General features: G+C 36.3%; 1 protein-coding gene across 2 annotated transcripts; it reads left to right on the top strand.

Moving 5' to 3' along the window:
* The first annotated feature begins 1,649 nt into the window (after window positions 1–1,649).
* On the top strand, window positions 1,650–22,904 carry PDCD4 (programmed cell death 4). Of its 2 annotated transcripts, none has more exons than XM_060285908.2 (9): window positions 1,650–1,797; window positions 7,340–7,447; window positions 12,067–12,327; window positions 13,919–14,013; window positions 15,093–15,206; window positions 17,296–17,517; window positions 19,068–19,165; window positions 20,102–20,216; window positions 22,767–22,904. In XM_060285908.2, exons 2-9 carry the CDS (start codon window positions 7,405–7,407, stop codon window positions 22,887–22,889), a joined length of 1,071 nt encoding a protein of 356 aa, XP_060141891.1. In that variant the 5' UTR covers window positions 1,650–1,797; window positions 7,340–7,404; the 3' UTR covers window positions 22,890–22,904. The 2 variants fall into 2 exon arrangements, with proteins under 2 accessions (XP_060141891.1, XP_060141890.1); XM_060285907.1 differs by having other exon boundaries at window positions 12,025–12,327.

The raw sequence follows: 22,904 nt of genomic DNA, 5'->3' as shown, positions 1-22,904 counted from the left end.
ACCACGGGGCTTTTTTTTTCTTTTTGTGGTATGCGGGCCTCTCACTGTTGTGGCCTCTCCCGTTGCGGAGCACAGGCTCCGGACGCACAGCCTCAGCGGCCATGGCTCACAGGCCCAGCCGCTCCGCAGCATGTGGGATCTTCCCGGACCGGGTCACGAACCCGTGTCCCCTGCATCGGCAAGCGGACTCTCAACCACTGCGCCACCAGGGGAGCCCATCCATGGGGCTTTGAATGCCTGGCTGAGGTGATGCTCCAAGCAGGCAATGGGAAGCTAGCAACAGATTTTTGTTGTGTGTGTGTGTATGTGTGTTGCGTGTGTGTAGGGAAATAATAGCATTAGAGATGATTCCCAGGCAGGATGACTGGCAGAAAGGGGTAAGCCAGGGGAAGGAGCTCACTTCGGTTCCAGAAAGACTAATTGACCATTCAGGTGTTGCACATCAGACAATCAGAAAATCTGGCCAGAGATACTGGCTAAGTCCTCTCCTGAGAGGACAGAGATAGCAGAAGGTTCTGGTTGTTATCTCAGGGAATAGGGAAACTAGGGAGAATGTGAGGAAAAGACTAGCCAAAGAGAAGGCAGCCAGGAGGAAAAGATGCAGAGAACAGCCATGGGAGGCCAAAGGTTCAATGAAGAAATTATAGCCATGGTTGAAAACCTCAACCTTGGAGCCGGGAATGTGTGAGATTTTTTTTTTTTAACACCTTTATTGGAGTATAATTGCTTAACAATGCTGTGCTAGTTTCACCTGCGCAACAAAATGAATCAGCCATATGCATACATATATCACCATATCTCCTCTCTCTTGTGTCTCCCTCCCACACTCCCTATCCCACCCCCCTAGGTGGTCACAAAGCACGGAGCTGATCTCCCTGTGCGATGCGGCTGCTTCCCACTAGCCATCTATTTTACATTTAGTAGTGTATATATGCCCATGCCACTTTCTCACTTCGTCCCAGCTTACCCTTCCCTCTCCCCGTGTCCTCAAGTCCATTCTCTACATCTGCGTTTTTATTCCTGTCCTGCCCCTAGGTTCTTCAGAACCATTTTTTTTTTTTTTTTTTAGATTCTATATACGTGTGTGAGTTTGAACCCCAGGGACCCGATTAGGCATACTTAGCAATGGGACTTAAAAGAGTTTTGAGTCTGTTTCCTCATCTATGAAATGGGAGTGATTTCAACCTCAAAGGACCGAGCACATTCGCAAATCTTCTTAGCATGGGGTTTGCACACAGTAGGAGCTAAGGAGAGAGCAGGGGCCAGCAGGAGAAGGAAATGTAGAGGTTAAGGGTATCCCCTTGAGGAGTGCCGGGAAATTGAGGCAGGGCCCCTCAGGAAGCCCAAAGCCTTTGCTTCCGCCGAGTTTCTGACCGGCCTGTGAGGAGAATGGGTGAGCGGCTTCAGCCTAGTCCGCAGCCCGATTCTCCCACACTTCCATCCCGCCGCACCTCCCAGCCTCCCCCCACTCCAGCCTCCCTCCCCGCTCTTGCTCCCGCTCCAGCCAGGCCCCGGAGCCCAACGCGCATGCGCCCTCCCGCGCCCTTGCCCAGCTTTCCACGTTTCACTTCCCTCCTATTCCCTCCGCAACTCCCGCTCTACCGCCACGATTGGCCAGAAGAGCTCTTCGCCTCGGCCAATAAACGCAGACCTGTCGCCTCCGTGTTACTGGGTAGAACAAAACAAAAACAGAGCGAAACTGGCCCGAGACGCTTCGAGGCGGCTGCAGGGGCTGAGGTGCTGTGTCGGGGCCGGCGGACCAGGGACGTGGACGAGCGGCGGCGGTGGCCTGAGGGGGTCAGTAGCGGCGGCGCGGCTCACGCGCTTGGGACGACTGCGACCTCTCCCGCAGCCCCTGCCTCTTCTCGGAGGCAGCCGCTCGTTGGGAGGGGGAGGGGGCGTGGAGGCCGCGGCCAGGTCAGGTCCGAGCCGGCGGGGAGGGGTCCGCTGCCTCCTTGGAGCTCGGCAGGCCCAGCCGCGCCCGCCCCAACGCCCCGGGCTGAGGAGGCCTGGGCCCAGAGCGTGGCTGCGCGGGCCCACCGCCTCCCGGACCCCCTCCGGGCTTAGAGGGGCGCGCGGGGCGCTCGCCGGCGAGGGGCTCCTCGTCCCCCAGAAGGCCGAGTTTATATTTTCCTTTGATGGTGGGCGTCTGGAGGCGAGTTTCTGGCCTGACTGAAATCCTGTGAGGAAGGTTTGCGCCTTCCCCGCCCCCTGGCCTCCTTGGGGCCCCCGGCCCGCCTTCCCAGACCCGGCCCTCCGGCCGCCCCGGTCCAGCATCCCCCGGGGGTCGGCCTTGAATGGGTGCTGCGAGAGTCCCGGCCTGCGCGGCGGGGAAGCGGGCCGGGCCGCGGCGGGAGTGGCTTCTGGGAGGCGGACACGTGCCCGCCGCCCGGGCCCTGCACGTACTTCGCAGACCGCCCCCCCCCCACACCGGTCGGGTAAAGGGTCGCTGTTTAGTTTAAATGAAATTTCCAGGAGAAAACAAAGGCAGGAAGGGAGCCCCCTTCTGTGAAACGCTTGCTGTATAGGCTGTATTTGTCAATTTGGTGCTGCAGTGTTCAAGGGGAGGGTGTTTGTTTTTCCAAGAGCTTCAAAACTGCAGACGTCAAAATCGCCTGTCTCCCTACACCCTAGTGAGAACTGACCGCACAGCTAGCAACTGTGTGATATCTACAGATGATTAAAATGATTAAAAATGCACCTTCCTCTGGGGGAATATAAAGTCACCGCCTGTGTTTTTGTTGCATTTTCACTGTTAAATTTTAGAATTTTGGCATTCTTACTAATGTAAGGCTTTTTAGGAACCACCATTCACTTTTTTTTAAAAAAAGGACCACTGCAGATGTGTTGTAAATTATTGGTATTTATGCCCTTAACTTTCTTTTATTCCAGGTTTATTAAACTCCTTAATATCTCAGCAAGCGTCTTTGAGTTATATTTTGATTGGTTTTTCTGTTGTAGTAATGAGAAAGGAAACATGGTTGCTAGGAGTGCAAAAATAAATGATATTTTTCTTTCCTGCTTATTTTTGCATCATTGTGGTCGAATGCTTTTAGCTGATTTTGTTTTAAATGGCTAGTTAGCTATGATTGTAGCCCTGGAATGAATACAAGTAGTAGTTAATGTATGGCCTAAACTTGACTCCAAAAACATGTTGAAGTGGTTTATGAGGTATATTTCAGGAAGTAGATTTTTTGGGGGAGGTGGGGTGGGAAAGCCAGACTCTTTTAGTAAATGTCTTGGCAATTGAATACTTCTGATTGTATGTTTCTGTGAAACACACTGGAGAAATGAAAACAATGTTTAATTTCAGCCTTTTGTCTAACTTACAGTTTTGTTTTCTTACTGAAAATTAATTTTATGGTTTAGTATGAAGGATGTGGAGTTTAGATTTTTTGCTTTACAGTTAAGTTTGGGGCAAAAATTTTAAGGATTGTTAAGTAACTGGAAACCCTCATTACTTTGAAGAGAGTAAAAACAGGGAACACATCTTTATCTTTCTGTAAACTCTTTTGAAACACTTGTGTTGCTATCAAGTGTGCCTGAGTTCTTGAATGTGTTATCATTGCCAAAAGACCCAGACAGGACTTTTTCTTGTTGTTGTGATAATTATTTAATAAAAACAAACCTGGTAAGTTATTTGTAGTCAATTACCTGATAATTTTCTTTACCTGCTGTTTGTGTAATAGTTTAGGTATTATTTTTAGTGTTTGAAAAGCAGTATTTAAAAACCTGTTGTAACAGTAGGGGTCTGTGTTTTTGTAAGCTTTTCTCTGTTAACCCTAGAAAAGAGTCTTCCTGTGGGATATTAAAGTCTTGCGTTGAACTTGTGCAAACAGTAGTGGATTTAGAAGGTCTGGGTTCTAATCCTGGTTCTTCCAGTGAGCAGCTATCTCTCTTTGGAGAGATTAGTGATCTACCTTCTCTGAATCTGTTTAGTTGTATGCAAAGTGGAGTTCCTACCTCAAGATTGTTCTGAGAGGTACATGAAATAATGTGTGTAAAATTCTTTTTGAATTATAAAGGGCTTTTAAAACATTAGTTATAATCATTTCCTTTATTAGTTAGGTTCTTCAGAAAGTATTCTCTTGAAGATCATATTTGTATCAAGAATGAAAATGATTTTTTAAATGTAACTCCAGTTTAAAAATCTCACACACGTATCATGTGACATTTTCACTTTCCTATAACATGTAATTCATATACTGAAATGAAACAAATAAGGCATTTTCAGTCCTGGAGGATACTAAATGTTTATGTTTACAAACTATTTTTGTATATATATCTTTTTTTATTTTTAACATCTTTATTGGGGTATAATTGCTTTACAATGGTGTGTCAGTTTCTGCTTTATAACAAAGTGAATCAGTTATACATATACATATGTTCCCATATCTCTTCCCCCTTGCGTCTCCCTCCCTCCCACCGTCCCTATCCCACCCCTCCAGGTGGTCACAAAGCACTGAGCTGATCTCCCTGTGCTATGCAACTGCTTCCCACTAGCTATCTACCTTACGTTTGGTAGTGTATATATGTCCATTATTTCTATGTACTTATTTCTGAGGTTCATTTTTTTTCCCCTAAATCAGAAGTTGGTAGGAGAAAGGGGAAGTTTTCTGGAGAAAAGGGCTGTAAAACTTGTAACATGTTAGAATGGTATATATTGAGGAATTTAAAAGTCAGTTTTCCCTTTGAGCTTCAGGAGGCATCATATCGTCTTTCTAAAATGACAACTAACAGTAGGTTATGTTATATAAAAACTAAATGCTTTTTTGTAATTAGTTTATTAGTCATTCTTATTAATTTGTGCACTTTATATCTTAAAAAAAGGTCACACTGTTGGGGAAATGATTATAAGTGGCCGGAAGGACTTACATCTAACCTATGTTACCTAAACAGATAACTTCTTAAACAGATAAATACTTAAGTACTCTAAACCACTATTTAAAAAATATTTCCAGAGAGATTCTGAAATCGCATTTGGTTAAATCTTCTGGTGATAGTTTTTATGAAAATATATTTTGATAGTTTTTTTTTTACAAGTAACGGTTGATTTTTATCACTAATTGTCTAAATAAAAGGTAACTGATTTCATCAACCAGAACCTTCCAGCATTAATAATTTTTAAGCCATTTTGAAACCAAGGTCTAAAATATAGAGATGCTAATGTCATTGTACTTATTCTTTTCTTAAATAGGTAAGATTTAAAAAAAAAAAAAAGAATGGGTTTTTCAGATTATAAAAGTAATTCTCTCATTATAGAAAATGCTGATTTAAAAAATTTCTCCCAAAGGGAGCCCTCTTGCACTGTTGGTGGGAATGTAAATTGATACAGCCATTTTGGAGAACAGTATGGAGGTTCCTTAAAAAACTAAAAATAGAGTTACCATATGACCCAGCAATCCCACTACTGAGCATATACCCTGAGAAAACCATAATTCAACAAGAGTCATGTACCACAATGTTCATTGCAGGTCTATTTACAATAACCAGGACATGGAAGCAACCTAAGTGTCCATTGACAGATGAATGGCTAAATAAGATGTGGCATATATATATATATATATATATGTGTATATATATATATGGTGGAATATTACTCAGCCATAAAAAGAAACAAAATTGCGTTATTTGTAGTGAGGTGGATGCACCTAGAATCTGTCAGAGTGAAGTAAGTCAGAAAGAGAAAAACAAATACCGTATGCTGATACATACATATGGAATCTAAAAAAAAAAAAAAAAGGTTCTGAAGAACCTAGGGGCAGGACAGGAATAAAGACGCAGACGTAGAGAATGGACTTGAGGACACGGGGAGGGGGAAGGGTAAGTTGGGACAAAGTGAGAGAGTGGCATGGACATATATACACTACCAAATGTAAAACAGATAGCTAGTGGGAAGCAGCCGCATAGCACAGGGAGATCAGCTCAGTGCTTTGTGACCACCTAGAGGGGTGGGATAGAGAGGGTGGGAGGGAGATGCAAGAGGGAGGACATATGGGGATATATGTATATGTATAGTTGATTCACTTTGTTATAAAGCAGAAACTGACACACCATTGTAAAACAATTATACTCCAATAAAGATGTTAAAAAATTTCTCCTGATCTCAGAGTCTTAGAACAGTAATTACAGATGGCTACGTGATGAAATGGCAGATTTATCTGCCTTCAGATATGTTTTAGTGTGAAAAATAAGTCAATCATGTCTTTTTTTTTTTTAACCAAAACCATGTTGTTTGCATTTTAGAGTACTAGTTCTTAGAGTTCATTGGTAACAAACTAATCAATATCTATGTATAGCAGATTAATTATGAGGCCTGGTATTCCTAAAAAATTTGGAATGTGTATATATTCCTTTAACTTGAAATAAGCATGTATAGCAAACATATCTTTTTCTTTTTAACATCTTTATTGGAGTATAATTGCTTTACAATGGTGTGTCAGTTTCTGCTTTATAACAAAGTGAATCAGCTATACATATACATATATCCCCATATCTCTTTCCTCTTGCGTCTCCCTCCCACCCTCCCTATCCCACCCCTCTAGGTGGTCGCAAAGCACCGAGCTGATCTCCCTGTGCTATGCGGCCGCTTCCCACTAGCTATCTGTTTTACATTTGGTAGTGTATATATGTCCATGCCACTCTCTCACTTTGTTCCAGCTTACCCTTCCGCCTCCCCGTGTCCTCAAGTCCATTCTCTATATCTTTGCCTTTATTCCTGTCCAGCCCCAAGTTTGTCAGAACCATTTTTTTTTTTTAGATTCCATATATATGTGTTAGCATATGGTATTTGTCTTTCTCTTTCTGACTTCTCTGTGTGTGACAGACTCTAGGTCCATCCACCTCAGTACGAATAACTCAGTTTTGTTTCTTTCTATGGCTGAGTAATATTTCACTGTATATATGTGCCACATCTTCTTTATCCATTCATCTGTTGATGGACACTTAGGTTGCTTCCATGTCCTGGCTATTGTAAATAGAGCTGCAGTGAACACTGTGGTATATGACTTTTTGAATTATGGTTTTCTCAGGGTATATGCCCAGTAGTGGGATTGCTGGGTCGTATGGTAGCAAACACATCTTTTAATTCCAAGTTAAAGGGGTGCTTTGGCACATTCAGAAATACAGGCTTTTTTTTTTTTTTGACACAGATAAACTTATCAAGAAGATTGAAACCAAATGTTAATTAGGGGAAGCTCTTTGAAAGTAAAGTGAATGCTTTAAAAAAAAAGGAATTATGTGGTGATTTTTTTTTTAACAGTCTGAGTAAGTAAATTGAATTTACGTTAATTATATTGGTTTGGAAGATGTTGAAGCTTTTTTTTTTTTCTTTTTAAAGAAATAACATCCCAGAGGAAGAGTTCCATTTGGTAATTTAATCAGTGCAAGTGAAATTAAGGAACGATGGATGTAGAAAACGAGCAGATACTGAATGTAAACCCTACAGGTAAATAATATCTTGAAGGAACCTTGACTGTATTGTGAGCAAGTTTCAGGCCATACCAAATTTTATGAAAACTTCTTTACTTTAAAAAGCCATCTTACTCATGCTATAAGAAAACAGGTCATATTTTAAAAATCAAGTTTGTGATTCTTATTTTTATGAAATTCATCACATGTTGTATTTTTCTGCCTGTCCTTTCACATTTCATATGTTTATTCTCCACTATTCATAATAAACTATATGGTGTAGAAGAGGAGAAGAATAGTGAACCTGCTCATTACTGTTCTCACATGAGCTAGTTAGTGGTCTTTATAATATAAACTATTGGTATCATTGATATCTTTCCTAACTAATAATCTGTATATTACAAATTAACTGTGTATTTCCCCTGATTTTCCATAATGCTTCAGTAGTACATTATTATCATAAAAACGGTTTTGTGGAATATGTCCAAAAGCTAAATAACTTCAGATCACTGAAAATGTATATATAGTTTTCAGAATAATCTTTATAGAGAGTTAATTAGGATTTTGAAATAGTCTCAAGAGTGAGAACTTTTCATGTTGGTACACTTTAGATAATTCTTTGCTTGATGGTTAATATTGAAAAAATCTCTGTAAATATGTTTAACGTATTTCATTTTTTAATACTACAGCTTCATTTTTTCAGTGACTTTAATTCACTATTGTGTCCAGTTACCTAGTTTTCTTTGATCTGAATGCATACTTTAAAGTTGAAACTTCTTTGCTATTTTGTATTTACGAACCTGATTTAAAGTGTACTAGAAAATTATAGTTGAAAAAATTATAATAATTAATGATTATTTTGGTGCTGCTTTATATACAATAGCTGTATGAGTACTTGTTTCTTAGGATTACAAATTGGTATCATGTCCCTGCTTCATTGAGGTGAGAATGGTAATAATAAAATTTAAGAATATATTTCACAGATAGGTAATTGTTTCTTCTCTGCACTGTCTGGTATAGCCAGTAGTCACATATGGCTGTTGAGCACTTGAAATGTGACTTACCTGAATTGGGATGTATCGTAGGTACAAAATTACATACCAGATTTCAAGAGACTTGGTATGAAAGAAAGAGATGAAATCCTCAGTAATTTTTTCTATTGGTTACATGTTGAATTGATATAATGGATCTATTAGATTAAATAAAATATATTAAAATAAATTTTACTTGTTTCTTTTTAGTTTTTAATATGAATACTGAGAAATTTAAAATTACGTATTTGGCTTGCATTATATTTCTATTAGATGGCACAGCTCTAAGTTTTATACTTTTTGTTTTCTAACTATAACAAGTCCTTGTTTTAATCTTGTTCTTGATGCCTCTGCTGAGTACTTCCTTAAATACTTCAGTACTTCGATGAGCCTAAGGCAGACCTTCTTTGCAATAAATGCTTCCTGTAACAAATAGTCCAAGTCAGACAGACTAGTGTACTAATTCCAACTTCTACTTCTACCATCTCTGTTACTTGGGGAAAGTGGGTTATTTGCTTTGACCTTCAGTTCTTCATGTATAAAGCTGGGATTATAAATACCCTCTTTATAGGTTTATTGTTAGGATTAAGTGAGATACAGTGCATGTGTGTCATGCCCATAGCACATATTATGTATGTCACAAATGAAAATGAGCTAATATTGTTAATTATATAACTCAGTGGACCAGTAATTGAAAATGTGATCATCTGGTACTGTGGTGTAATATAAGGTGGGCTGGTTATTGAGATGTCAGAGAATTCAGAAAGAGGGAATTAGTACATAGTAGAAAAGAAGTCACCAGATTCTGTACTCAGGGTTTTTATCTTTTTAATTTTGGTCTTCTTAAAGTCAGATCAGTGGTGGTTATGGAACCCCAAAACTTAGGTGAGTATGAATAGCAGAATATAAAAGAGCAGTTGATACAAACATGGGTTAAAAATTATAAGATCTAATATATAAAATATACCTAGATGTGTCTACTGTTGTAGATACATAAATGTGTATTTGAAAGGATATTAAAATAGTTGAAGAGAAGAAACTGAAGTGTAGGACATATGATTGCTTGAATACTTTAGTACTCTGAGGGACATTTTAAAGCATTCTAAGAGAGGCCTTTATCTTCTGGATCAGTTGTGGCAGCTTACCTTAATTGTAGAATAATGAAAGCAATATGTTAGAGGTAGATGTTTAATGTTTTCTTCAGTCATCCACTCTTACATGAAATGCCATCTGATTTGTCTGATCTCTGGTCTTTCCTTCCCTTTCCTCCTCTTCTTTTCTCTCTTTGTATTCATTCCCTTGTTGCCTATTTCTTTAGCTGTCACCACTCTGCTGTACTCTAGCTTTGTATTTTCTATAGTTACAGTTGTCTAAGATTCAAATGTGGGTTTGAATCCTGGCCACAGTCCTTTTTAGATAATATAACTTTTCTATGAAACATCTTCTCTCTGAAAAATGAGGATAAACAGCTTCATTATAGAGCTTTGTGAGGATTATAGACCATGTATGTAAAGTGCTTGGAACCTGATACAGTAGGTAACAGTACTGATGGTAATGATAGAAGAAGTAATACGACTATTATGACTGACTACTGCTACTGCTGTTACTACTAGTCATAGTAGTTTAGTTATGATGATGTCTCAAACTGACCCTCCTAACACTGGCTTCCTTTCCTAGTCTAAAAATTTTTAAAACACTGTTTTATTCTTTATTCTCTTTGAAAGCCCTTTAGTTTTTCTTTGAAAGTGTCAGTTTCTTATTTACCCCGAAGTTATTAACCTTGCCCTTTCCAGTTAGTTTGTGACTGAATACTGCAACATTTTCTTAGCTGGTCTCTCATTTTATAATTTCTCTTTTTTTCTAATATATCCTGTATTCCTCTGACAAACTAATTCCCCCATCATCTACCTATGGTATCAAATTTCAGCTCTGACCATTTGAATGTGGGAGTGGTCAGCAGCTATTCTAGTGATAGGGGCAAGATCATGAAGGACCTAACATTGCAATGTAATGAGTTTACACTTCATTTCGACCCAGTAGGAATACCTAGGGTTTTCAGTGGGAGAAATCAGTCTCCATGCAGTTTGGAGAATGGTTTGAAGACTGAAGGCAGCAGACTACTTATGAGACTGCGGAAGTAATTTGGCTCTACTTAACGTTTTGTTTGTTTTTTGATTACCACAGGGTTTGTTACTAACTTTCATACTTTTTGTCAAGAATTGTAAAGATTTTAACACATCTGTGCTTCTTTTTATAGGTTGATTTAAAAAATTTTTAGTTTCTACATATTACTACTTAAAAAAAAAAACATGTTAAAGCCCATGCATATAGACTTGACACATCCTAATTATTAGGAATATTTAAAAACATTTGAGGGATTCAGCTCTGAGTTGAGTGAGTCATAATGAACAAAACTTGGGCCCAGGGATAACTAATTCAGTAGCTTTCTGACTTAAAAAGTTTTTGGAGTAATGCCCAGTGTCTCCATGTCATTTGATCTCCATTGACATTGGAGTTGATGGTATAAAGGATACTCTGCTAGGTGCTGAGGGTACAAAAACTACAGTATAGGCATGGTTCCTCTTTTGAGGCTTATGACTTATTTGGAAAAGCAATGACATATAAAAAGAAATAAAGTGATTTCCATGATGTGGTAAATGAGCAGTGTATGAGTGTTATTGTGGCTAGAATTGTTAGGAAAGTTTTCATGGAGGAAGTAAGACTCCAGCTGTATATCCTAAAGGATTTTGGTAACTGAAAAGAGCAGTGAGGATGACATTCTAAATGGAGGACCTTTGGGAACTCCTAATGTTGCTGTCTTTCAGGGGATAATGTACAAATCTTACACAGTCTGGAAGATTTTCAGAGAATGGTAAGTAGTGTGAGTCAGGTTTGGAGAGATGAATTAGAACTTTGAGATGATGGCTTTCTTTGAAAGCAGTGAAGCATCAGGAGTTTGGCACAGTAATCGTATATGATCACGTATTTGCTAAATGCCTTTCATGCTCTTTGGATTAGTACTATTTTCTAAGTGTCCACAATTAATTATGAGGTATTTGGCAAGTTATTTAAACAGTCTTAGCCTTAGTTTCCTTATCTGTATAAATAATGTAGTAAATAGCTCTCAAACTTGTGGATAAATGACAAAGTGCCCAGCCTAGTGCCTGGTAAATAGGCATTCTGTAAATATTAGTTTATCTACCTTCCCTAAAGATCCTTAGTCTTTTCTTACTATCTCCAATTGCTTGACTGTCTTAGCTCATAAAAGTCTCAAAGGTTTTGTACTGTATTTGGTGTTTATATTAACGAAGGTTTTATGATACAAACACATGAAATAACATGCTTTCAGTAAAATTTTTCATTAACATTCAGTGCCTTAGTTCATTTGGCATGGTAATGTGAAAAGTACTATTAGTTTGTTGTCATGTATTGGACTGAGCCATATGAAATTGCCAATATGTGACTGTAACCTACAAAAATGATAATTTCATGTGATTCAACTTGGTATAACTTATGACTATAACTGGTATAGCAGTAGATGGTTAAAATACTTAGAATTCTTTTCCTTCATTTTCTTTTTAAGAGCCTGATAATTTAAGTGACTCTCTCTTTTCTGGTGATGAAGAAAATGCTGGGACTGAGGAAATAAAGAATGAGATAAATGGAAATTGGATTTCGGCATCCTCCATTAATGAAGCTAAAATTAATGCCAAGGTGAAAAGGCGGCTACGGAAAAACTCGTCCCGGGACTCCGGCAGAGGCGATTCCGTCAGTGATAACGGAAGTGAAGGCCTTAGAAGTGGAGTAACTGTACCAACCAGTCCAAAGGGAAGGTTGCTAGATAGGCGATCCAGATCTGGGAAAGGAAGGGGACTACCAAAGAAAGGTTAGTATATACCACGTCCAAAGACACAAATGGAAAAAATATTATCTGATTATTATACTACAGTTTCCTTGTTCTAAGAATGAGAGAAATTTAAACAGTGATAATGTTAAGGTTTTACGGCTTGTATATGTTTTTACATAGTAATAATCTGAGGACCATACCACTTTTTCTTTTAAGTTGAACCTTTTTTTCTTGTTTGAGTAGATTAGTTTTCTTGAGCAATACTTTATCTCATATTTCCAGCAAAATACACACCAGTGTTCTTCACAGTTAAGAATTGTGCATGTATTCTCTAATTCTGCTTGAAAGAAGTAGGGTCAGAAATTCATCATGTCTATTATCTAATGAATCTAATTAGTTATGTCCATTGTTAAGAATACATGATAAATATAATTTGACTGGTAATATCTGGGTCAGAATTTTAATAATTTTGTATATCTGGTTCTGAGTTCTTTTCAGGTCTGTTTGTTTTAGGTACTGGAGTGGAATGGTCTTGTTTCACTGCTGTATCTCCAGTGCCTGGAGTAGTGACTAGCAATCTGGGTACTTAAATATTTGTTGAATGAGGGGCCTGTCAGCCTCTGTCTGTCGTAGAATTTTGATGCAATTTGGAGATTTCACCAACTTCCAAATGGTGGGAGCTTCAAATTATGGCCTAGGATACTTGTAAAATGTTTTTGTGCCCTGTCAGAAATTGTTATTTTTGTTGAATGGCTCTGCAACCATTGGCTGGGTCAACATGAAACCTAGTTATCAGATTCTGTTTTGCTCTGGTGGCAAGAATTATACTCTATGTGTAAAATAAAAACCTCCCCCCCCAAAACTGGTGATACTGTACAAGTTCTTTAAAAATAATGCAATATAGTGAGCTTATAAAAACATTTCAATACGTTTATTTAGTAAAGCAACCTTGAAAGTTGGAATTGTTAAACTTCTGCTGGTGAATTTGTATGTAGAGAAGTAGAAATGATGATTAGTTCTGTTAATGCTTCAATAGCAATTAGTTATTTGTAACATATTTCTAGTTGTGAAGTATTTGTTTCTTTTTATATCTAAAGAGTATTTGACTTTAAAACATTTGATGGTGGTCAGTGTACTTCGTTTTTGAATAATTTCTCCCTTGTGGCGTTTTCCATGCCACATCTTTCTGGCTCAGCATATTTCTTTTTTGTTGTTGCTGTTCCCAAGATATGTCAGATAGAATTTAGAGCTCCACTGCAGTATCACTTGCCTTGAGGTCACCACTACAGCTATTTTTCTGATTTTTTTCGTTTGTTTGTTTGTTTTTGCTTTTATTTTAAAGCATCTGCCTTTTTAGTTTTAACTTTGTAGGCTATTTCAACTTGTTTTTCTGGAAATAGGTTATAAACTATGTAATATCTAATCATTACTGAAAAATCAGTGATCTGAATAAAAAGAGGCTTAACATATAATTCTCAACTGGCAAAATCACTAGCATAGAAATTAAAATACAGTTTTTTAACTGCTATTGAATTAACACCTGAACATCTAGAATTATTTCAGATTTCAATTAAAATTTATGAACTATGGACATTATGCACTCTCCTTTCTCAGTTCTAAACTTTTTCAGGTGGTGCTGGAGGCAAAGGTGTCTGGGGTACACCTGGACAGGTATATGATGTGGAGGAGGTGGATGTGAAAGATCCTAACTATGATGATGACCAGGTAGAAGTGTTTTACTTTCTGTAATATATACTTAAAATACTTATAAACTTTTTGACCTCATGTTTGTAGTATACTCATACATTTGTCAAATCATGTATTCTATATGTATAGTCTATACCATTCAAATCATATATATATATGATTTTATAATGTGTGATTATAATTTGTGTGATTATCTGATACGTATATGAGTGTGTATATATGTGTGTACACATATTACACACATTAGTATGTATATCTAAATCATATATATTCAGTCCTTTCAGACTGTCAGGTTAATTTTGGATTAGAAAGCCAAGTTAACTGATAGTAATGTATGAATAATTTGCACTTGGTTTCTGAATTTAATAATTAGACATGGAAATATTTCTAAGGGAACATGAAAAATATATTTTAAAACCAGTAGGATTCAAGTACTATAAAATCTTTGCTAAATGTTCTAATTTTAATATATAGTCTTGAAAGACTTGAAAGTATGTTGTTAGACTGAAGCCAGTCACGAGTTGCATATAAACATTTCAGGGCTTTTTTTTGCAGAGAAGGGGGATAGAAGATTATTGGACATCTTATTCTTTTTGAAATTTCAGTTGAATAATGCTTTTTCCTTAAGAGATATTTTGGTCACTACAACATTGATTTTTGTTATAAGGGCTTTTTTATTATCATAATACTAATCATGAAGGCTTTGGCTCCTGCTGTTTGTTTTTTTTTTTAAGTGAAGTTTTAATGGAACTACTAGGTGTGATAGGAAGCTTAAAGCTTTTTGGTCACTGAAGTATTGGTTTTGTGGGAGAGAGAAAAAAAATTAACAGAAGATACGGGGGATCAGAAGCAAGTCATATATTTGCTGTAGTTAATGGTTTTAATCTGTATGTTGGTTTATTGTATTCAGATTTTATAAAAGAACAGTGACATAGATTCTGTTTTTATATTATACAAGTGATCAAAGTATGTAGCATCTCTTTTTCTTGCCCTGAATGGGTATTACTAACCAGTTGGAGTATAAAATTGTGATCAATTTCAGTTCATCTGAATATTTTGTTCTTTAATTTATAACTTTCTGCCCCTTCCCTTTCCAGGAAAACTGTGTTTATGAAACTGTAGTTTTGCCTTTGGATGAAATGGCATTTGAGAAGACTTTAACACCAATCATACAGGAATATTTTGAGCACGGAGATACTAATGAAGTTGCGGTAGGTTTAAAATTGAAAGTATAATTTATTTAATATAGGAGAGCAGACACTGTTAAAAGCAAAACATCGTATTCAGAATGATCTTGGATCACTGAAAAAGTTTAAGCATTTTCTTATGCATAAATGAATTTCTAACTAAGAAATGGACTAAAATTTTATTTAGACCACTTCTTACCTATTTGGGATCAGATGAGGGCTCTGTGCCATTTTCTTCTCTGAAAAATGGCACAACACAATAATTTTTATAATTATAGCATTTTTATAATTGATAGTTTATAAAATATAATTAATTTCAAGGCATTTATGGACCTTCTAAAATGTCCTTAGGGATCTCATTAAAAATGCCTCAGTTCCATTTTTTTGACATTCATTTCAATGCTTAGGACTAGAATAAAATTTATCTTTGTACTCTGTCCAGAAAAGAACACAGATACAAAAGTTTGGAAAAGAATGCATACAGAAATCAAGAGAACAAATGTGTGGTGGTTTTTTGCTTTAAATTTATATATTTAATTAATTTATTTAATTTTGGACTGCTTTGGGTCTTGGTTGCTGTGTGCGGGCTTTCTCTAGTTGTGGTGAGCGGGGTCTACTCTTTGTTGTGGTGTGCGAGCTTCTCATTGTGGTGGCTTCTCGTTGTGGAGCACAGGCTCAAGGCACGTGGGCTTCAGTAGTTGTGGCACACGGGCTTCAGTAGTTGTAGTTCGCGGGCTCTAGAGCACAGGCTCAGTAGTTATGGCACATGGGTTTAGTTGCTCCGTGGCATGTGGGATCTTCCCGGACTGGGGCTCGAACCCATGTCCCCTGCATTGGCAGGTGGATTCTTAACCACTGCACCACCAGGGAAGCCCCACAAATGTGTTTTTGAAGCATAATTTGTATGGGAACATTTACTGTGTTACAAATTGTTTGTAAAGTAAATCTAAAAGGGTAAAATTTAATTATTGGTCTAGTTCAGTAGTTTAGTATTACTGACTTAAAGTAATAAAATTGCATCTCCATAGAAGATTTTTATAATTTAGATTCTTTTAATTCAGACTGGTTTTCTTTTTTTTTTTTTTGTGGTACGTGGGCCTCTCACTGTTGTGGCCTCTCCCGTTGTGGAGCACAAGCTCCAGACGCGCAGGCTCAGTGGCCATGGCTCACGGGCCCAGCCGCTCCATGGCATGTGGGATCTTCCCGGACCGGGGTACGAACCCGTCAGCAGGCGGACTCTCAACCACTGTGCCACCAGGGCAGCCCCTAGACTGGGTTTTCTTGGTTTGTCTGATAATATGAGGTTTGATAGCTTTGAGGTTTTGTAGGAATAAAACCAAGTATTTGTTCAGCTTACCTAACCGGTGTCCTTGTTAGTAGTCATTACTCTAAGTAACTGAGTTACAAGTTAGTCTCTGTGGTCATACTGCCTATATTCCACTTCCAACCTGGGCACTCCTCTGGGTGCCCTCAGCAAATACTTAATTTTTCTGTGCTTTGGGTGTGGTGAGTATGATGATAATACCTCCCTCAAAGAGTATAAACTAAGGTGGCTGTTATAATTCCTGATACACTGTAAGTGGTCAGTAAGTATTAGCTGCTGCTATTATATTTTTTAAGAGAAAATTTTACTTTATCCCAGCATTTAAAACAATAATCCCACTTAAAAACAGTGGTTTAAGATCTCATTTTAAACTTTATATGGAAGTATAAATATTTGGGTGAAGAGAGTATAAACAGCTTATGATAATGTAAAATGAATTTCCCTACAAATGCTCATAAAACACTATTTCTAGAAGTAATAGAGTATAAGGCAGAGGGTTAGTTAACTCCTAACACCAAACTTAGCAATACTATGTAGTTTAATAAACTATTTTAGGTGTAGTTCACATTCTTGATTTTAGTGATGTTCAGACAGTTGAAGCTTAAAGTGGATCAGTATTTATATGTAGAAAAAGATGTATTTATCTTATCCCCAAATTTTGAGTGTTTCTCTGATTTTTTCCAGTGAAGGAGAAAGAAGGATATATGGGTAATATCTTGATTTTTTTCAAAAATAAAATTAAATTAAATTGAACTATAGGCAGTGACATACTTTTTTTTTTTTGAATAGGAAATGCTAAGAGATTTAAATCTTGGTGAAATGAAAAGTGGAGTACCAGTGTTGGCAGTGTCATTGGCATTGGAGGGAAAAGCTAGTCATAGAGAAATGACATCTAAGCTTCTTTCTGACCTTTGTGGGACAGTAATGAGCACAAATGATGTAGAAAAATCATTTGATAAATTGTTGAAAGATCTACCTGAATTAGCATTGGATACTCCTAGAGCACCACAGGTTTGTATGATTCTTCCTCTTGTTCATTCTCTCCGTCTATTCACTTGCAAGTATAGAACTAATACATACTCCTAGGAAATTTTATTAGATGAAAGAAGAAAAACTGGCCCATATTCCCTGTCACACAAAGATAGCCCTCTAATGTTTTAGTGTATTTTTCCCTAGCTGTTTTCACCCCCGCAACATAGTTTTCATCACACTGTAATTTTATATCTTACTTTTCCCCCCCATGCTCTGTATAGTTTCTAGGTCATGTTTTTTTGCTGTCTGTATATTCTCTGTTACATGTAGTTAAGCTGTTTCATGAGCTAGGATTTTTAAAAAACGTAGATTGTTATAATTGAGGATTGAGTTTGCTTCACTAATGTTTATTATAAAAATAATGATAAATAAGATTGTTCCCTTTTGTAGCTTTGTGGGGAAATAATTAGAAAATTCATGACTTATGTATGCTTTTGTTGTTTAGATTCTGTTCAAAGCCTTTTACTTTTATTAGATTTCATACATGCTGACACTATAATATGACTTTCTGGTTTGAAATTGAAAATGTGTGAAATCGTTGCTATTTACCTGAGCAGAGTTTTAAAGCAAGGTTGGAGCACTTAAACATTAATTTAGGAATAGACTATAGGTAGGTTAACATAAATGCTGTTTCTGTTTTACTTTCCTGTGACAGACAGTAAGTAGTCTGTGTCAGTATTGAGCTGTGATTCAAACATGAATTTTTTTTCTTTTTATACAATACCCATACTTTAAAAAAAAACTATACATAAGTTAATAGTCATTATAGAAGTTTTGAAAAATAAAAGGCAAAAGGAAGAAAGGACAGCAAAAATAACCACTGTTAACATTTTGGTGTTTAAATCTTCTGTTCTACTTTTTGTGGGTATATATCAGTGTATGGTTTTTACATATCCTTACGTTTTTTGTTTTAATAAAAAGTGGAATCATAGTGTATATGTTACTTGGTAAACTTGATTTTTCTTACACCATAAAATGTGGTAAACATATTTGGCCACACGGTGTACCGTCTTACATATATACCATTCAACCACACAATTACTGTTAGACACTAAGTTGTTTCCAGTTTTTTTAAGAAATAATGCTATGAACATACTTTCAGATAAATATTTGTGCACAGCTTTTCCCCCTCAGATAAATTCCTTTAATCAAACAGTTTTGAGAGACCAAAGTCCAATTTTTTTCTTTCCAGAAGAGATGTTTCTCTTGACTATTAAGTCATTGACTTACTAGCAAGTATTTTTGATTATATGCTATGTTTCAAGCAGTGTGCAACGTGTTGGGGATTCAGTAGTGAGCAAAACAGATATTTTATGCCCCCATGGCTTTTAACTTGAAGGTTAAGATGTGGGAGTGTATGCCAGGCATAAACAGTAGGTACTAAATAGGTGTTTTTTGAATACTCCAACATGTCTTAGGTATTGACTGTGTAGTTCAACCAGTCTTTATCATTTATGTTTTTAGAAATTGTGTCCTATAAAGCTTTATTTTAGATTTTTTTATATAGCTCTTTTTTTTTCTTATTATAGCTGGTGGGCCAGTTTATTGCTAGAGCTGTTGGAGATGGAATTTTATGTAATACCTATATTGATAGTTACAAAGGAACTGTAGATTGTGTACAGGCTAGGTAAGTAAATTAATTTTTCTACTTAGACTTTCAAAATAGGGGAAAGTTCTACAGGATTCTGTTGAAATGACACTTGAATTAATCAGACTTTGTGGACGCCTATTTGTCATTTTTGTGTACTCTTTACCATTAAAACAAAATTGAGAGATTCTTGACATGATATAACAGAAAGAAGACAGTACTATAATGCAGAAGTTCTGGGTTTTAGCTAAACTGTTAGCTACCTTTATGTCAAGCCACTTTTCTCTCAGCCTCAGTTTCCTTATTTATAAAATGAAAGGATGGGACTTGGAATGTTTTTTAAGGTCCCTTTAGGTTTTAATATTCTGTAATTATTTAATATTCTAATAAGATGGACAGTATTAACAAAGGAGCCCTGTTTTCAATTCTGTATTTATTTGCTATAGAAATCTTAGGAAATAATGTTTTTCACTTTTTTCTTTGGTATAATTTTAAGCTAAATGTGATATTTGGGAGTTATGCTCAGTGATTTTTCATAACTTCCTGGAAACTTAGACTTGTACTTAGCCATGTCTTAGGTTTTCACAGGTATAGATATTAATTTTCTAGGACTACTTCAGGTCAGAGTGGCATGGTTGTCCTGGTGGAAAGGCATGGATCTCTGTAAAAGTTAGTTTTAGGTGAAACATTCCTTCTCAGGCTAGATCAGTAATTTTGAAATAACGTTATTAGACTTTTGTTGACCAAGAAATGGAAATGAGTGAGAGAATATTAATATGAGAAGCAACTTTTTTGTTCCCAACTTTTTATCTTGAAAAATAGTTTTTTAAGAGACTTCTGAACTTTAGGTTGCTTTTATGTTATATGAAAGCTTTTAGTGTATATGGGTTTTTTTCCCCCAACTTCATCCATAATTTGGTCAATCTCAAGCATGTCCATATGTCAAAATTAACTTTTTTTTTTTTTTTTTTGTAGAGCTGCTCTGGACAAGGCTACCGTGCTTCTGAGTATGTCTAAAGGTGGAAAGCGCAAGGACAGTGTTTGGGGCTCTGGAGGTGGGCAGCAGTCTCTTAACCACCTTGTTAAAGAGGTAACTACTGGGCATTGTCTTTAGCTTAATTTATATGTATTCTTCAGGGAAACAAACTCTACCCTCTAGCTGGTATTGTTGTGGACAAAAATTAATTTCAGTCTTATAGCTGCAAGTGGAAAATGGAATAATCCTTATATATTTGGATTTATGCCCTTTTGCTATAAATTATACAATAATTATATAGTCATTATTAAATTTTTATGGTTTCTCTGACTTAAACTAAGACTGTGTTAAGTTAAAGGGGCTTTCATGAAGTTAAAGGGGTTTTCATGAAGAAGGCTGTGTAGGAACCTCAGAGGAATACCTAAAGTCTTTTTCTTGGAATGTAAAATTTTTCAGACTGTTGAGTTTCTGTTTTGTAGTTATTCAGTAAATGTCCATATTTATAAGAGCAGTTTGAAACTGGGTGGTCTCAGATTGTAAGTTATGCATTATGAACACTAGAGTAGATCAGAGTGGTAGATTTTTGTAGGGAAGTTCACTACCTGTATGCATTCTTTAAAAGAAAAAGTAATTGGTTTTTGCATTAATACCAGATTTATTCTCTCTGGATTTTTTTTTCTGGCAGCAAAGTGATATTCAATAATAAGAAACCAGAAAAAGTAGTTAATCCTATTTGAAGATTTTTAAGAAAATTAGAAGATTTATATAGTACATGTGCTTCTGATTTTTGAGTATAATCTTTCATGTGACTATAGTTTTGATATTTAATAAATATTTTAATGATATGTATACCAAGTTTGAGTGTTAAGGAGCTCTAAATATTGTTAGAGCTTTGACCAGTTTTGTTTTTATATATGTTAAGGTAGATGAGTTGGTGTTTGTAATGTCATGATTGCAATATCTGTTTTAAAAAATTTTTAAAGTTATTACAAAAATTGAGGTATAAAAACAGTGGAAGTACCGGAGCAGTTCAGCAAGAAAATAAAATAAAGGCATCTAAGTTGGAAAAGAAGAAGTAAAACTATCTCTGTTCCCAGATGACATGATCTGTATACAGAAAATCCAAGTGAATTCTCAAAAAAACAAAAACACCAAACTATTATAAATGAATTCAGCACAGTTGCAGGATACAAGATCAGTGTACAGAATTTAATTCTAGGTCTTTTGTACACTAGCAATGCAATGAATGGTCTGAAATGAAATTAAGAAAACAGTTGCATTTGTAATAGCATAAAAAAGATTAAAATACAAAGGAATAAATTTAACAAAGGAAGTGCAAATCTTGTGCACCAAAAACTGCAAAACACTGTTGAAAGAAATTAAATAAGGCCTAAATAAGTAGAAAGATATCCCATGTTTATGGACTGAAAGATTTAATATTGTTAGGATGATAATGCTTCTCAAAATTAATATTTTGAGAAACTGCCGAACTGTTTTATGGTATGTGAATTATCACAACAACAAAAAATGGTCACGATGAAATTGAAGTAAAACTACCAATATATGAGGTTGACATTATTTGGATATTCATTTATTTTACATGGAAGGATGAGTCGGACAGAGAGGACTTTCAGAAATATATACACGTATTTATAATTTATCGTTCTCAACAATGCATGGGACCCAATGGGAAACACGTAAATACTTTAATAACAAAGTTAAAAAACTAAGTGATGTAATTTAAATAATAAATATATTAGCTTATAATTATAAAGTGAAAATACTTTATTCAAGTAACATGCTTCAAATATTTATTTTCCTAAAGCATAATAGCAATTATTCATCAAGATATATTCTGTTGATCAAATTTTACTATACTTTTAATGGAAATACATTGTAGAAGTTGAAAGTAGAACATACTTAAATGAGATTTCAGTCAGCCAATATTCATTGAGTGTCTACTAGGTGCAAAGATTATTTTAACAGGCGATGTATAGGGGAGGACATTCCTCGTTGAAGTTCTTGTGTTGAAAAACTTCTTTTCTCTGGAGCCATAGATGTTCTTGTGCAACTTTCAACAGGAGAGTCAAGACTTGCCTCCTTAGCTATAACTGGAAGCTGAATTACTGACGAACGTTTTAAATAATGGTCCTCAAATCTTCAGTTGTAGAGAAAAGAGAAAACTGCTTTGGAAATCTTTGCCCTGTCTAGTAAAGCCCTATTATCTCTCATTTTTTGGCTCCCACTTAATGTCATGCCGATGGAAATGGGTTTGCACCACTTTAAAAATTCATTTTGAGACTTTCAGTTAGTGCCCTCTAGTGGTATTTAAGGTCCCTTGTTTTACAGGGAGCATTGAAGCATTATGGTCACAACTCAGGCCAAACACATCTTAAGTCTACTCATCGATCGCAGTGGATTATTGAAACACATCGAAACACTGCATTACCTTCATGACTATGAACCATTTAAAATTTGGGAATTTGCTTTTTAATTATTAAAAAATTCTGTTATGATAGTGTCATGTCAAGACTATTCTTAGACAACTGTCTGTGACCTATTTATCATGTACTATATTGAGATGAGGGTAAATAAATCCTTAGGCAAAACAGAATTTTTTAAAAATCAAGGATTCTAACACATCTCAATCTTTAAATCTAATAGATTGTTATGCTGCTGAAAGAGTATTTACTCTCTGGAGACATATCTGAAGCTGAACATTGCCTTAAGGAACTGGAAGTACCTCATTTTCACCATGAGCTTGTATATGAAGTAAGATTACTTTGACATTCCAAAAAGAAT

This window comes from Globicephala melas, chromosome 16 (genome assembly GCF_963455315.2).
Source record: "Globicephala melas chromosome 16, mGloMel1.2, whole genome shotgun sequence".
Lineage (NCBI taxonomy): Eukaryota > Metazoa > Chordata > Mammalia > Artiodactyla > Delphinidae > Globicephala > Globicephala melas.
Note: the sequence above shows the minus strand (reverse complement) of the source record. Positions and strands in the feature narration are given on the sequence as shown.

Coding starts and splice junctions, on each gene's coding strand:
- PDCD4 (XM_060285907.1), top strand. CDS start 7,405: ATGGATGTAGAAAACGAGCAGATACTGAATGTAAACCCTACAG. Junction 15,207..17,295: donor GAGATACTAATGAAGTTGCG/GTAGGTTTAAAA, acceptor TTTTTTGAATAG/GAAATGCTAAGAGATTTAAA. Junction 19,166..20,101: donor GTAGATTGTGTACAGGCTAG/GTAAGTAAATTA, acceptor TTTTTTTTGTAG/AGCTGCTCTGGACAAGGCTA.